This window comes from Loxodonta africana, chromosome 14 (genome assembly GCF_030014295.1).
Source record: "Loxodonta africana isolate mLoxAfr1 chromosome 14, mLoxAfr1.hap2, whole genome shotgun sequence".
NCBI lineage: Eukaryota > Metazoa > Chordata > Mammalia > Proboscidea > Elephantidae > Loxodonta > Loxodonta africana.
Window position 1 is genome coordinate 45,376,997 of NC_087355.1, and position 17,528 is coordinate 45,394,524.

The 17,528-nt window shown below is 38.4% G+C and overlaps 1 protein-coding gene across 1 annotated transcript in view; it reads left to right on the forward strand.

Annotated features, from left to right (window-relative positions):
- Positions 1-17,528, forward strand: part of ESRP1 (epithelial splicing regulatory protein 1) — a 58,775-nt gene that overhangs the window by 12,486 nt on the left and 28,761 nt on the right. Inside the window, exons 5-10 of the mRNA XM_010588407.3 lie at positions 10,798-10,896; positions 11,032-11,086; positions 12,989-13,099; positions 13,221-13,353; positions 13,445-13,487; positions 15,364-15,665. Of these exons, the coding sequence (XP_010586709.1) occupies positions 10,798-10,896; positions 11,032-11,086; positions 12,989-13,099; positions 13,221-13,353; positions 13,445-13,487; positions 15,364-15,665 (743 nt within the window). The remainder of the gene's footprint in view (positions 1-10,797; positions 10,897-11,031; positions 11,087-12,988; positions 13,100-13,220; positions 13,354-13,444; positions 13,488-15,363; positions 15,666-17,528) is intronic.

Consider the following 17,528-nt stretch of genomic DNA (forward strand, 5'->3'; position numbering starts at 1 on the left):
TGCTGGGTCATATGGTAGTTCTAGTTTTAGTTTTTTGGGAACCACGACAGTGTTTTCCACAATGGCTGTACCATTTTGCATTCCTACCAGCAGTGGGTAAGTGTTCCAATTTCCATACATCTTTACCCACATTTGTTGTTTTGTTTTGTGTGTGTGTGTGTGTGTTTTTAAATCTTAGCCATCCTAAACCCCCCAAAAAAACAAACCTGTTGCTGTCCAGTAGATTCTGACTCATAGTGACCCTATAAGACAGAGTAGACTTGCCTTTTAGGGTTTCCAGGGAGTGGCTGGTGGATTCGAACTGCTGGCCTTTTGGTTAGCAGCTGAGTTCTTAATCACTGCACCAACACAGCTCCCTCCTAGTGGGAGTGAAATGGTATTTCATTGTGGTTTTGATTTGCACCTTTCTGATAGCTAATGATGCTGAGCATTTTTTTTATGTGTTTGGTGGCCATGTGAATGTCCTTTTTGATGAATGTCTATTCAAGGCCTTTGCCCATTTTATGATTGGGTTATTTACCTTTTTGTTAAGTTTTCGAAGTTTTGTATACATTTTGGTTATTGGCTTCTTGTTGGATATGTGGTTTCCAAAGATAATTCTCCTAGTCGGTAGCTTTTCACTTTTTGGTAAAGTGTTGATGAAAAAATGTTTTTAATTTTTATGAGGTCTCATTTATTCATTTTGTCTTTTCCTGTTTATCCTTTTGCTATTATATTAGATAATCCATTGTTGAAAGCTTGGCCTGACACATTGCTCCTGCTTATTCTAAGAATTTCATGGTTTTAGTTTGCACATTTAGGTGTTCAATCTATTCTGAATTTGGTTTTGTGTGTGGTGTGAGGCGTGGATCCTGTGTCATTTCTCTGCCTGTGGAAATCCAGTTTTCCCAGCATCATTGTCATGGATTGAATTATGTCCCCCCCCCAAAATGTGTGTATCAATTTGGCCAGGCCATGATTCCTGGTATTGTGTGATTTTCCTATATGTTGTAAATCCTGCCTCTATGATGTTAATGAGGGAGGATGGGCTGCAGCTGTGTTAGTTAGGCAGGACTCAGCCTACAAGACTGGATTGTGTCTTGAGGCAATCTCTTGATATGTAAAAGAAAGAAGCGAGCAGAGAGACTGGAGGACCACATACCACCAAGAAAGCAGTGCCAGGAGGAGAGTGTGTCTTTTGGACCTGAGGTTCCCGCACAAAGGAGCTCCTAGTCCGGGGAAAGATTGTTGAGAAGGCTGAGACAGAAAGCCTTCACCTGGAACTGACACCCTGAATTTAGACTTTAACCTACTGGACTAAAAAAAAAAAAGAGAGACAATAAATTTCTCTTTGTTAAAGCCATCATCTTGTGGTATTTCTCGCATAGCAGCGCCAGATGACTAAGACAACCATTTATTGAAGAGACTTCTTTATCAAATGGACTTAACACTCTTGTCAAAAATCAGTTCACTATAGACATGTGGGTTTATTTCTGAATTCTCAGTTCTATTCCATTGGTCTGTGTGTCTGTTGTTGTACCAGTACCAGGCTGTTTTGATTACTGTGCCTGTACTATATGTTTTAAAATCAGGATGTGAATTCTCCTATTTTGTTCTTTTCTTTCGACGTTGTTTTAGCTATTCAGGATCTCTTGCTATTCCATATAAAGTTGAGGATTTGTTTTTTTATTCTGTAAAGAAGGCTGTTGGAATTTTTATTGAGTTTGCGTTGGATCTGTGGATCGTTCTGGGTAGTATTGACATCTTAACAATATTAAGTTTTCCAATCCATAAGATAAAACATCTTTCCATTTACTAAAGTCTTTAAATCTATTTCAACAGTACTTTGTTTTCATTGTATAAGTCCTTCATATCCCTGGTTAGATCTATTTTTTAGGTATTTCTCTTAGATGCTATTGTAAATGGAATTGTTTCCCTAATTTCCCTTTAAGATTTCTCAAGGCTGGTGTGTAGAAACCCAACTGATTTTTGTTTGTTGACCTTGTACCCTGCAACTTTGCAAAATTCCTCTATTACCTGTAGAAGTTTTCTTGTGGACTCTGGGATTTTCTATATCTAGGATCATATCATATGCGAATACAGATCATTTTACTTCGTTTCCAATCTGGATATCTTTTGTTTTTCTTGTTGCTCTGGCTAAGACTTCTAATATAATATCAAATAGAAGTGGTGAGAATAGGCACCCTTGTTTTATTCCTGATTTCAAGGGAAAAGCTTTCAGTCTTTCTCCATTAAGTATAATGCTGGCTGCTGGCTTTTCATATATGCCCGGAATCATACTGAGGAATATGAATTTCACTTCTATGCCAGTCTTCTGCAGGGTTTTCATCCAGAAAGGGTGTTGGATTTTATCAAATGCTTTTTCTGCATCAATAGAGATGCTCATGTGGTTCTTTTTCTTTGTTCTATTGATGTTTATTACGTTGATTGATTTTCTAATGTTGAACCATCTCTGCATTCCTGGAATAAATTCCACTTGGTCACGGTGCTGTTGGATTCTTTTCGCTAGCGTTTTGTTGAGGATTTTTGCATCTATATTCATAAGTGGTATTGGCCTGTAGTTTTCTTTTCCTTTGGTGTCTTTGTCTGGTTTGGGTATCAGGGTTATGCTTGCTTCATAGAATCAATTAGGGAGTATTTACAGTGGTATTGATGATTTCCTTCTTTCAAAGTTTTTTACGATATAATGGATTATAGAGTCTATTTTTATAATCATGGTACTCATTTAAGGGTAATTTATTACTTCTCCTTCTTTCCTTCACATAATTATAGAAACACTAGTTCTTAATTGAAGCAGTAATTCCAACTTTTCTCCTCCCGTATTTTATGTTTGCTACTCCTTTGTTCATTAACATAGGCATCATATGTGATTCTAAACCCGTTGCTGTCGAGTCAATTCTGACTCATAGTGACCCTACAGGACAGCGTAGAACTGCCCCATACATTTTCCAAGGAGTGCCTGGTGAGTTCGAACTGCCAACCTTTTGTTTAGCAGCCATAGCTCTTAACCACTGTGCTGCCAGGGTTTCCATATGTGATTCTGCTATACTGTAAGTAAAAGCGTAAACAAGAGCAGGAGGGAAGTAAAAAGCTTTGTCCTCTGAGGGGTTTGTGGCAGGGAAAAAAAAGTCTTTGAGTTGAAGTTTTGAATTGGGTTGCAATTATAATGTAGTTAAAACTTTTTCTACAGTTAATACATTTGTATTTTATATGTGTGATTGATTCTCTTAGTTAGAAACTAAAGCCTTAATTAAATTTTGTTTATAATTGAAAATTGGGTGTTCTGAAACCAAATGTGTCACATTTTCAGGCAGTTGGGAAAGATACCTTTTTTTGAGCTATTATCAATACACTTTGTAAAATCGCTTCCTCTTTCTAAATTCCACCTTCAGCTAATGTAAACCAAAACCACACATAGAAAACCAAACCAACCCCATTGCCCTCTAGTCGATTCAAGACTCATAGGGACCCTATAAGACAGAGTAGAACTGCCCCATAAGGTTTCCAAGGAGGGACTGATTGATTCAAACTGCCAACCTTTTAGTTAGCAGCTGAGCTCTTAAACACTGTGCCATCAGGGCTTCTGTAAGCATGGGTTAAACCCTCAAATCTGTTTCACAAAACGTGATGCTCAGAAACGCTTTCCTCCTGTTTAAATATAGACTGGGATTCTCAACTTCCCTAAACTCTGTATAAATGTAACACTTTATTCAATGGTTGCATATAATGTTAGTTTTGTTCCCACCATGTCTGGCTTTACCTTCCTCATTTCCTCATGGCATTTCTCATTTGTAAAGCTTGCTAAGCCTGTTCGTTCTGTAGTGGATGCCTCTAGGGCAAAATGAGTAAGTTGCATGACTAGTCATTAATCAGGAGGCATAGACTCATCTTTCCTACCCTCAAGATCAGACGTGCACCAAGTAATTCAATATATAATTATAAATTGATAGGGAAAATAATTGGTACTGAAACTGTTTTTCTCACTCCCCCTTTTTTGTTATTTGTGTTAACTTCTGTTAAGGATTATGGATTGAACAAACCTTCCTAAGAGGTGTGAGTATGTGTGTGTGTAGGGGTGGTTTTGGCATGCAGGAGGTTGGGTGGCTTGTAAAAGTGGTTAACAGCTTAGAGTTGCGGATCTCCTTAGTGACGGCTTGAAGAGAAACAACATGTTGGTGCGTGTTTTTTGGAACCAAGTTGCCAAATGTCAAGAGCGAATCCTTAATTAAAAAGTAAAATAATACTTCAGCTACAGATCTATTTCTATGCAAAAGGATACTTTACATTTTTATTTTGATTTATTTTTAAACCTCTTTGCTTAACTTTTTTTTTTTTTAATTTTAAATATTTTATTGTGTTTTTGGTGACACTTCAGACAGCAAATTAGGTTCCCATTTAATAATTTGTATACAAATGTTCAGTGACATTGATGGCTGTTATATATGAATTTAAAAAGCTTCTCACAAAGTATTGCTCAAAACAAATTAGGCAAGGCTGCTTATCTTGGTTAAGGGACTTAATGCATGCATAGTCAAATCAGAGCTTTAATTCCAGCTCTGTTACCTACCAGCTGGGTGACTGGGTGAGTTACTAAACCCTAAATCCTAGTGTCTTTGGTTTTATTATTATCTATCCAGCAGCATTATTGTGAAAATTGGAAGAAATTAACAGTGTTTGGCACAAGGTGTTATTGTTAGGTGCTGTCGGGAATGAGACTCTGCCCTGTCCTGCACCATCCTCACAATCATTGCTGTGTTTGATCCCATCGTTGCAGCCACTGTGTCAATCCATCTCCTTGAGGGTCTTCCCCTTTTTCACTGATCCTGTACTTTACCAAGCATGATGAGCTTCTCCAGGGACTGGTCCCTTCTGATAACATGTCCAGAGGAAGTCTCACCATCCTCACTTCTAAGGCGCGTTCTAGCTGTATTTCCAAGACAGATTTTTGTTCATCCTTATGGCAATCCATAGTATATCCGATATTCTTTACCAATACCACAATTCAAGGGCATGAATTCTTGGATTTTCCCATTCGTTGTGCAGCTTTCACATGTATATGAAGCGATTAAAGATACCATGGCTTGGGTCAGGGACACCTTAGTCTTCAAAATGACATCTTTGCTTTTTAACACTTTAAACAGGTTTTTTGCAGCAGATTTGCTCAGTGCAATATGTCATTTGATTTCTCGATTGCTGCTCCTATGGGCGTGGATTGTGGATCCAAGTAAAAGGAAATCCTTGAAATTGAATCCTTGAGTCCTTCAATCTTTTCTCCATTTATCATGATGTTGCTTATTGGTCCAGTTATGAGGATTTTTCTTTGTTGAGGTTTAGTCCATACTGAAGGCTAGTAAGTGCCACCGCTTATGCCAACAGTGTTACACGCTATTGGGGCTGTGGTAAGAGATCAGAGAAAGATAATGGCCTATTCTCAGGAAACTTACACCATTGAGAAGAGGGTAATGTAGAAATAGTATTGATTAGGTTGACAGTTGTGGCCTAGAGGAGTTAGGGAGGGCTTTGGTGCTGGGTGTGAGTTACTTATGATCAGATTTGGTTAGGAAAATAAGAATATAATGGAGTTGACTGAGCAAAGGTGAGAAGGTCTCATACTCCTATCTTATACAGAAGAGAGAGAATTGACTTGAATGGAGTCTACTTCCCCTATTCATAGTCCTCCAAAGCTTAATTCTTCCCAAATATTATATTGGGATAGAAAACTATGATAAACTTTCTTGTGGCATTCTCTATATTGGGCTGTCTTTTGTCCATGATCACTTCTCTAGGTCAGAGGTCAGCAAATTTTTTTTTTTCTATAAAAGGCCAGGCAGTAAATATTTTAGGTTGAGTGGGCCGTATGTGGTCTCTATGCATGTTCTTTTTTTTTTTTTTCTTCATTAAACAACCCTTTACAAGTGTAAAATCCATTCATTTTGCGCCACAGAAACAGGCCAAGGGTCATTCCCTGCTCTAAGTGAGCATTTTTCTCCCATTCCCCAAAGTGTATTTGTGCTGAAAGGGGCTACATGCCTCTTTATTTTGACATACCATCAGGCTGATCCTTACAGACTATTCTCTTGGCCAATTTCCTTCAAAATATCAGTTTCGTAACAGTCCCTTACACGTAAGAGTTGTTTCAGAGTGATCAAAAGAGAATAAGTTGGAGCTGTTTCTTGGGAGCTATTAGCTTATACCAATGACTTTAAACTGGAAGTGATTTTGCCCTGCTGTGGACATTTAGTAATGTCTGGAGACATTTTTGGTTGTCACAATTTTGTGGGTGGGGAGAGACCAAGTATGCTGTAAATATCCTACAATGCACAAGAAACCTCCGCCTATCCCACAACAAATATTATCCGGCCTACACTGTTAATAGGGCCACAGTTTGAGAAACTCTTGCATACATAATAGGGTTGATCTTCATTCCTTGTATACTTTTCTCTTTGCTCCATTGTAGGCCCTCTACATGATTGGAAGTATTATTAGAAGTGCAGGGTTCCACATACTAGTTTGGTTGCACAGTTCTCATGATAAACCATGCCTAGTCTTCCTTAAAAAACAATCTTGTGAAGAGCCTTAGAAGTCCCCCCCCACCTACCAATGAGGTCACTAGGCAGGTGCATACCTCACCAGGTGATACTGTCAGAGGGGGGTGACACCAAAATGACTGTCTAAAATTTTTGGTAGGGTTTCAGGAGAAATTTATTTTTTATAAAAATACACCTGTAGTTATAGTAACAATTTTTTTCGTAAGTCCAAATTTTGTATTGGTATACCTACAAGGCTGAAACTGTATGGTAACCTACTTTTCAAACCTTCTAATATGCTCCAGTCAGCGTTGTCATTATTACCCAATTACAGTGATGCTTTGAATCGCGTCATTTTGTCAGTAGTGCCACAGGCACGCACTGTTCTCCTCTCTGCTGGTGTTTTTATAGTTGCTGATTCTGTTAAACTTTCTAGTTTCTGAGCTACAATATTGACAATGTTGTATTATACTACGATATCGTGGTAATTAACATGGGGGGTGACACCAACCCTAGTGGTTCTACTGCCACCCTCCAGAAAACTCAGGGCAGTTTTCTTCCCCAAATCTCCTTCATCCTTTGGCTCTGCTTTTCACAAGAATAAATATTCATTTTTCTACTCTATAATTATATTTTTTGAGAATGGCAAGGGAGTAATAAATATTTCTTAATGCAGCCTTGGTTAAGTGCTACGGCTGCTAACCAAAGGGTCGGCAGTTCAAATCTGCGAGGCGCTCCTTGGAAACTCTACGGGGTAGTTCTACTCTGTCCTATAGGGTCGCTATGAGTCGGAATCGACTCGACGGCACTGGGTTAGGTTTATTTAATGCAGCCTTCTGCGGAAAGTCATTTTAATGACCCCAATCAATGGTCATTGGTCTTTTGCTTTTGAACACCTGGGAATGATTTTCTAATCTCTCGGTAGGCAGCATATGTATTTCATCACTAGATGATTTCAAGGCGGCGGGGGAAAAGGAGATGTAGAAATTACCTACACCTTAACTTGGTGATGATTCTGTGAGAGTATACAAATAGGCATCTGGTAAGTTCAGTTTTTTTAGTCATAAAAGCAGCCCTCAGAAAACTCTGACCCTTACGGGTTGTAAAAGTGGCATGGGGGTGGCATCAGACCTCCTCTGACTTCACGAGGGGGAAGGAGAATCAATATCAACAGTTCAAGGCTGATTTCTATGAGGTGGAGGTCAGAAATGCCTCCTCTTTCCACCATCTTTACCAGTTCTGACACCAGCTGCCCCTCCCATGGTACTCTCTTTTTCTGCTGAGTTGGATAATTCACTGCAATGGCCACACATAATTCACAGGCCATACTCAATGATTATGGGGATTATTAGGGAAGTAACAGGTTAATATTCAGGCTCGGGAACACTCAGGGTACAGTGCTTCCACAGCACAGCCTCTTCTCAGCTGTGTCTGCAGGCACATCTTTCTCTGGCCCCTCAGCTTCTGCCTTGCTGGGACAAGTGTTAAAAACTCTTATCTCTGTAGATTAAGTGCCCAGGGGCACCCTATTCTGCTCAGCTCTAGCTCCCTGGGTTAGTAGTCCTAGCTCCACCAAGTGCCCGGAGGCACCCTTCTCCTCTAGCAAGCCTTCTGCCCAAAGACACTCAGCTTTCTTGCCCCATGGGTTGGGAATCCCACCGCACTGTGTCCTGCCAGTCTCTCCTGCCTCCATTTTTGCCACTGTTTCTCATCTTTAGTGTTACAGCCCTTGCTCTCTCGGTTTCCTGGTTCCAGGTCCAAAGGATGCGCTCTGCTATCGGCTCTCCTTCCTTGGTGGTGTGGTGAGATCCTCTCCTTCCCTCACTGGGATGGCTCATTTTAAACCTGGTAAAATTGACCAGTCCCCTTGGTGGGCCACAGTTACCTTATTTGCACAGTCCCATGGCAAGAAAGGCCACACAAAAGCGATCTGTTGCACGGCGTGGATTATGAAAGTGGTCATCGGAGGATTCTAGGAAGAAGGGGGAGGATATCATTTATTAAATGTCTACTTTGTGTTCTGGGATTGTCTTATCTCATTTAGCCTTCACAAAAAACCCTGGGAGGCAAACATTATCACAGCTTTGGCTTTACAGATAAGCTGACATTGGGGGTAAGTAATTTACCAAGGAATGTGTAGCTGCCTTTTTACATGTAGTATGTTTAACTGCAGAGAAAGGGAATTGGTTGAGGAACAACTCAAAAATCAATCTGGCTAGCATGATGGGAAAGCAATTTCTTTTTCACTAGAGAAAGGAAGGAGGAAGGTGGCACATAAATTAGAAGGGGATTTTGAATTGAGAATGGAAAAGGATATTGCTCATTGAATTAACTCTTCAGGTATTTGCTTGCATTCTTGGCGGGAATAATCTCTGATTTGTTTTAGCATTGTATCCTCTTAGTTTGCAGTACTGGACTTTTTCTCAATGCGTATCTTAATTTTTTAACCTTACAGTAAAATACCACTCAAAAACCATATAAAATAAGCTAAAATGCTAGCAACCACCACCCAGATGGTTATTTTCATTTTGAACTTAAGCGAAAAGGTACAGTGCCGTAGTATTGTCTCTGATATGTGGTGTACTGTATTATACAATTTATGCTTATATGGTACAAAATATGACTGTAGTATTTGTCTTATCTAGTGCTGCTGTAACAGAAATATCACTAGGTAAGTGGCTTTAACTAACAGAAATTATATTTTTTCTCAGTCTAGGAGGCTAGAAGTCCGGAGTTCCCAGAACTCTGACTCCAGGGGAAGACTTTCTCCTTCTGTTGGCTCTGAAGGAAAGTCCTTGTCTCTTCTGAGCTTCTTTCTGCTTCTTAGCAGTCTTCATGTGTCTTGGTATCTCTCTTCCTCCATCTCTGCTTCCTTAGCTTGGTTGTTTAATCTCTCTTATATCTCAAAAAGGAGCCTTGGTGGTACAGTGGTTAGTTAAAAGCCCAGCTGCTAACCAAAAGGTCAGCAGTTTGAATCCACCAACTGCTTCTTGGAAACCGTATGGGTTGCTATGAGTCAGAATTGATTCCACCGCAATGGGGTTTTTTTTTTTTTTTAATATCTCAGAAGAGATTGACTCAAAACACACCCTACACTAACCCTGTCTCATTAACATAACAAAGATAACTCATTCCCAAATGAGATTATAACCATAGGCATAGAAATTAGGATTTACAGTATATATTTTGGGGGGACATAATTCAGTATAACAGCATTGGAAGTTAAAAATAAACATGTCCATAACTATGTTAGCTTCCTAAGGTAATTATTTTGAAGGAGACAAAATGCTTATTTTAGATTGCTAATTATTAAAATAATGGAAATCTCTTTTGGTTTTATCTTCACCTGATTCGAGCTGTGCATTTCTTAAAGACTCATTCCTGGTTTACGCGACCAGGGCAGTACTGGGTGGATCAAGAACCAAACTGGCCAAATTTTGGGTCTGAATGTTTGAATTGTTCTTAAAAATTTACCCTCAAAGGACAAGCATTTGCTGCTACTGAAGATGCGGTATTCTCAGGGGCTCTACAAGTATTCTATCAGGAAGTTCTGAGTAAAAGTGGATTGTGGAAATAGTGTCATCAGTAATCGGAAATGCCTATTTTGAATAATTTGCCCCCAAAAAGTCATTTGATACCTCATGGTCTTGACTGATGAAACCATATCTTTAAATAGGCATTGACATTGCCTAGTGTGGGCTGTAAAGATAGATAGGATGAAGGATTTTAATTAACTTTGTTTTATATTTTGTGGTTTAAAACTAAAAATGTTCAACATCCAGGCATTTGTTGTTACTATTGTTAGTTGCCATTGAGTCATTTCCAACTCATGGCTACCTCATGTGTGCAGAGTAGAACTGCTGCATAGGGTTTTCAAGGCCATGACCCTTTGGAAGCAAGCCTATCTTCTAAGGTGCCTGAGAGTGGGTTCAAACCACCAACCTTTTGGCTAGTAGTTGAGCGCTTAACTGTTAGCACCACCCGGGACTTCCCCTTCATGCATTTGCTACTACTCAAAAAGCAGGAATTTTATTATTGGTAATACCTCAGGACAGGATTGATTTTGCCGTTTTACCCAAGAGGGCAGTCAGAGACTTTAAGAAGTATATGTGAAGTCCAAACTGATGGGAAGCAGTCTTACTGAGATTTTTAGAGCATTGTCTATCTGCATGCATTTTACTTGGCTTCTTGGCTCTGTATGAGTTTAATTTTGGGTTAGAAGCAACCTCATTTTACCACCCCAAAATGTTTCCTTAACTTAATCTCACAGGTTTGAATTTTGAGAAAAATAATTCAGTCTCCCGATACGGAGCTTCTCAAGTTGAAGATATGGGGAATATCATTTTAGCGATGATTTCAGAGCCTTATAGTAAGTATTGCTATTGTAACATCCGGGGCCTAAAATGTCATTCCACCGTCTTTTCCTCGCTTATATTTTTGAATTTACTCTATGGTTTTGTCTCTCTAATAGTTAAAATGATGACTTATATGTTCTCATTTTTAGATCATAAGTTTTCAGATCCAGAGAGAGTAAATTACAAATTTGAAAGTGGCACTTGGTAAGTACATGAGTATTATTCCATTTGAGCCTTTTGCTTTTTTTTAATTTGTATTGCGATATTTAACTCTCTTTATATTTTAGTAACTTTCTTAAACCATTTGGTATTACAGAGAAAAACAAAGTATTTCAAATGCACACATTATTTATGGTGAAATTCTTCTTTTCTTATTAATTCAAGTTCCAACATGGCAAAGTATAATATAATCTAACTAGAAGGTATATTAAGTCCTAGTCAGCCCAAAGCCATCAGAAGCAAAAGACACAGGTAGAAACTAGGATCATCTAATTCCCTCTGATGCCTTCTGAGCCTCATGCTATCATATTTCCTCTGTAATGACCACTGGTGTTTCTCATTGCCTTCAACTGAGTTAGTGAGGGCATACTTATACACATTTTCTACACATTTTGATGCTTGACCTCTAAAATAATTCCAAGCAATGGAGTGCAAAGAATACATTTCTTTATAGGAGTGGTGGTAAGTTTTTTTTTTTTTTTTATTACAAAAACAAGCCATGCCGTGTTCATCCTATGTAGCAAGTTATCCATTTCTAAATAATACACTATATGTAAAAGAGGAGCCCTGGTGGCACAGTGGTTAACAGCTATGGCTTGCTAACCAAGAGGTCAGCAGTTCGAATCCACCAGCCGCACCTTGGAAACCCCATGGGCCAATTCTGCTCTGTCCTATAGGGTTGCTGTGAGTTGAAACCGACTCGATGGCACCTAACAACAACATATAAAAGAAGCTTATATTAGCTATAGTAAGCTTGGATGCTGGGATTAAATTTTTGGAATTATTTGCATCTTTAGTCAGGCTATGACCTTAGTTCATTTTTCCTGGTGTTTGTTCAAGGTATATCATATGTTTGTGGCTGTGGTTCTTTAATCTCTTTAAACTGTCTACCCTTTCACCGGAAAACTTCCAGAAAAGGAAAACTCTTAAGCTTTAAAAGAGTTTATATGATTTTTACTGAGATAATTTTAAGCATGTTCTATCAGTTCAGCTTGAAAGGAAAGGAAATAACTGGGGAGGAATATGAAGTGGCGGTATTTCTGTTTGTGATCACAGGCAGACCTGTTTAAGTTTATAAATCAAAGTAGTGAATTGTGTGTGAGAATGTATGGGTGCCTGAAGTGAACAGAAACTTCTGATAGCTTCGTCTGTAGTAAGACTTTGAGGCTTATTTAGTTGTGGAGAAAGTGAGTCATTAGGAAATTGTCCTAGGAGTACTGAAAAGTGCGAACAGGAGAGAAATGGAACATCAGGTGGTGTCAAAATATATAATAGGTGATTTGCAAATGACTCATTAAGGTGTGGGGATGCCCAAGCATTTCCATAAACACTCTGTAATGGCTTCTCTGTTGCTCACCTAACTTGGTAGGGAAATGATTTGATGGCAGATCCCTGACCACTACACACATTCCTGATGTGGGTTAATTACCAGCTCTGTGCTATTCCTAAATTTTGCCTAGAAACTGGATTTAAACCCCATTTATCTACTGGCTAGATCTGAGAATAAATTTAAACCATTCCTCTTGATTCTAGAAACTTTTAAGCTATGACAGTATTGGGAGAACTTCGCTTCCCATGAATTGGTCCTGGGTGCTTTTGCAGTTTTGACAAGCAAGCGGCTCCTCAGCTGATAGATAGTTTGTGGGGTGAGCTAGTTGTATTGCACCTGTATAGGCAGCATTTTTTTATAGTGAATTACCTGAAGAGAAGTTTCAACCATCCCTATAAGATTTTTGAGGTTATGAAGTTAGTCTGTCAGTATTTAAGTCTGCCTGAATCCCGATTTACTCATACCTGGGCGTGTAACTAGGGAAATTGCCTTGCAGGGGAAACATGTCAGCCTTGCTAGCATTAGTCATACAACCTGAAGCTTTGCTTGATTCACAGCAGCAAGATGGAACTTATTGATGATAACACCGTAGTCAGGGCGCGAGGCTTACCGTGGCAGTCTTCGGATCAGGATATTGCAAGATTCTTCAAAGGACTCAATATTGCCAAGTTGGTTTTCTTTCATCTCACTTTTACTTAATAATTCCAAAGGGATAAGGGGTTTCCAATCATTTTCTTTCTTCCACCTCATTTTCTTTTCTACCTGCCATCTGTTTTATTATTTTCAAAGGGGAGGTGCTGCACTTTGTCTGAACGCCCAGGGTCGAAGGAATGGAGAAGCTCTGGTTAGGTTTGTAAGTGAAGAACACAGAGACCTAGCACTACAGAGGCACAAACATCACATGGGGACCCGGTACATTGAGGTATGTCGTCACAGCCTGCGACTCTTGACATCTTGAATGAGTATTAGCACATGCCAGAAGGCTCAGAGTCTATTTCCCTTTCTTTTCTTAGGTTTACAAAGCAACAGGTGAAGATTTTCTTAAAATTGCCGGTGGTAAGTACCTTTTACATAATGTGGCTACAGTAATACAAATCTAAAATTGTACATTGACAGCAAGCCTAAATAAATAGGGTCATGAGTGGTTTTTATTTCCCAGTGAAACGTGAGGAAGAAAAATTCCAGTAGTATCAGTGAGTATAATATTATATAACGCTTGCCCTAAGGTTTGAGCCATCCTACTTTATTTAGTTAAATAGCCATTTAAAATAGTATACAAAGATATAAAGTAATGTACGAAGGGCAGTTCTTGAAAGAAATTAGTCTGAAACTACTTTCCAACGGTCACACCACAATACCTGGAACTGTTGAATATCTGCTTCTAGTTTTTCTCTTAAGTTCTTTAACTCATCAGTGGCCAAGAACGTGGTAGTTTTGTGGCTTCTGATGTTTTTGGATAGAGGTGTTTGCAGTAACGTGGCCAGAAAGAAGTAGTAGCAGGTATGATCTTTTCCCAGTTCCTAACTTTAAGACCTAAAAATAACATGCATAAAAAATGTTGACTGTGGTTTTTCTGACAGTTTTTTTATACATGTATTTCCTATTGATCTGTTCATACAGATTGATAAATAACTTCCTTTTCCCTCAGAATTCACAAATCATCTTATGTTACTTAATTTTCTTAAATGTGAATTGCTGTATAGTATGACATGTACTGTATTATTTTTAGACATCCCTGTGGGTCATTTACAGCTTATTTCCAGTTTTTCACTTTTATGTGGTAGTGAGTACTTTTGTACCTGAATATGTGCCATCGATTAGGATAAATCTCTAATAGTAAAAAAAAAAAGAATCAAAGAAAGTAGACCTTGTAAAAGGCTTTTGGCATCTATTGCCAAGTTATACTAGGGTGACTTTCAGTTAAATACAGAGAACATTTGAATCTCTGCATTATATAGTCTGGGTGAAAAATCTCTGCAACTGTCAAGCTAGTATTAACAGGATCCCGTTAACACAAATTGCTGGTATTATTTCTGTTCAGACACTTATTTCTTTAGGTAAATGCCATCGTTTCAAAATTCAACGCTTCAAGTTTAAAAGCTTCCAGAGTTCTGGAATGTTTGATATTGGTTGGGGATAAAATATATTTGGAGTTGCCAAGGTCTTACCTGAACCTGGGGTTCCGTGGTAGATGCGTTGCAAATTGGACTTGGCAAACCTAACTAATGTTTATATTAGTGCCTGGGATTTCATGGTATGTGGGCATGATGATAAGAATTTGCTATTATAGTAGAATATTGCTATTATAGTAGAATAATGAGCTTGAAGGATATGCATTTAAGTATTTGCTACATGGCAGTACTGTATAAAATGCTTTACATTGGGCAGAATGTTCATAAATATTGAAACTGGGTGCTTGAGTACGTGGAAATTCCTTATACCATTCTTTCTACCTGAGTATGCAGGAGCCTTTATTAAGTAATCCAGGAAAGAGTAACAAAACCACCAAAGTGCTTTATATGTATAACTTAAACAGATTCTCACAATTTATGGGGTAGGTAATTTTATCCCCATTTTATAGATGAGATTACTAAGGCATAGAGGTTAAACTTCGCCTAGTAAATGGTAACAAGACTGGACCCAGTCATTCTGGCTCCAGGACATGTGCTTTTAACCACTGTCATGATTTACTGCCTCTCCGTGAAGAGAATATTGTGGTTGGTCCATGTTTTAGTTGTCCGGACAGCTTCCTAAATTTAAAAAGGTGTTTTTTGAAAAGTTTCAAATTTTGGATTATGTTATTACGAATTCATTGGGTGTGTGGTCTTAATTATGAATTCAAGACCTTGGCAAGAATTTTATCATTTTTAATTTGGTAAAATTGATGTCTTCACTGTTTCTTTCCGTGCTGCTGGATACTTCTGTTCTCTAGGTACATCCAATGAGGTAGCCCAATTTCTCTCCAAGGAAAATCAAGTCATCGTCCGAATGCGGGGGCTGCCTTTCACGGCCACGGCTGAAGAAGTGGTGGCCTTCTTTGGACAGCATTGCCCCATCACTGGGGGAAAAGAAGGCATCCTCTTCGTCACCTACCCAGATGGTAGGCCAACAGGGGATGCTTTTGTCCTGTTTGCTTGTGAGGAATATGCACAGAACGCATTGAGGAAGCATAAGGACTTATTGGGTAAAAGATACATTGAACTCTTCAGGAGCACAGCAGCTGAAGTTCAGCAGGTTGGTTCTTAAAAGCATGATGGTTGCTTTTTTATTTTAATTTCTCTTATTTATTTCTGGAAACAAGATAATATTGAGTTCAAACAAAACTTAGAAAATACAGAATGTATAAGTACATGAAAAAAGAAAATCCGATTTCATAACCAAAAGATAGCCACTATTATGTGGTATACACACAGGAAAAAATACTGTGGGTTTTTATGTAACTGGAATACTACTGTAATATACTTTTGTATCCTGCTTTAAAGCTACGTATCTTGAAAGTTTACCCATGTTTAAAAAAATTCAACTTTAAAATAACATATTTCATGGATATATGTAATTTATTTAGAAATTTTTCTTTTGTGCATTTGGTGTTTTTCTCCTAATTTTTTTCTACCATAAGAAATTCCTACATAAACGTGCTTATAAAACTACCAATTCCTGATTGGGTTTTTTAAAGAATAGGTAATAAGGTGTGAGCTTTTAGGGTTTTTAATAACATCTTGCCAAATTTATTTCTAAAATGGCTTGATTGGTTTCATATGCTGCTGATGAGTCCTTTTGCCCTATTCATACTAGCTTTCAGAATTTAGTTGTTTTTGAAACATGTTCCCCAAAATGTACTAAGATCCAGGTATACGAAACTCTGTAGGACCTTAAGTTTTTTGACTACTCTTTTAGACTTATCAGCTGAGCAATACAGTTCTCATCTTCAAGGGTTAGTTTTTATTTCTTCTCTAACTGAGATCAAATAGGTGGCTTTACATAGCTTTTCCAATTTATTCTACTTGTATCCCTTGGTAAAGCAGTCATTTTGATGATTCTTTTGGTCTTTTTCAAGAATTTAGGACACTTTACTTTTATTTCTCTAAGTTCTAACTTCTTAGCATGTTGTATATTGTCATTTAAACTGACTGCCGAAAGATTAAAGAAATCTTATTCACAAGGACACCAGAATGATTTTTATACCTGGAAGTAAGTAAAAGTGGAATTCTAGGTTAGTGTGTTTTACTGTACTAAACCAAGAAAACCAAACCCGTTGCCGTCTAGTTGATTCTGACTCATAGTGACCCTATAGAACAGAGTACAACTGCCCATAGGGTTTCCAAGGATTGGCTGGTGGCTTTGAACTGCCAACCTTTTGGTTATCAGCTGAACATATAAATCACTGTGCCCCCAGGCCTTCTCTATTGTACTAGTGCTCTTAAGTTTTAAACAGTTAATATACTTTTAGTTTAAATAATTCTATACCTTGTTGAAAATGAGTATAGTGAATTCTGAATCCCTAGGCTAAATATACTTTAAACATTACACACATTTTTCCCACGCTAGGGGAAAAAACATGATGAGATTTTTATTTTAGATATTTAAATGGAAGAAATTTATGGAAATCATGCCCTGAAGTGGCCTACCCCAGGAGCTTGGCTATTGGTAGTTTGGGTATGGCGTATGCTGCTTAATTTGGACATGACTCTACCATAAGGTAGTTTTGGGTGTGGGTTAGCTTCCTCCCCATCACCTTATCCCTACTCATTGATTTAAGGAGTGTTGAGGCAGTCATAGGCTCTGCTGCTGTCTTTTCGTTACTAATAATCATTTCATTTAATAAATACTTGGACATCTACTTTGTGCCAGGCACTGTACGGTACTTGACCATTTCCTGTCCTGGGTTTGTCTAGACTACACTGATTTTCTATCCTTGTTCTTCTCCTAATGCTTTTGCTGTGTGTGGGTTGTTTGAATGATCTTTAGAAGTCTTCCTGTCTATTGGTTGGACTGCTCTGTGTTTGTTCTTTTCATTTCTTTTTTTGGTCACTTCTTTCTCAGATAGCAATCAGACAGGGAGTGAGTGAGGTAGTTAGGCCAAATTTTAGGAGTGGT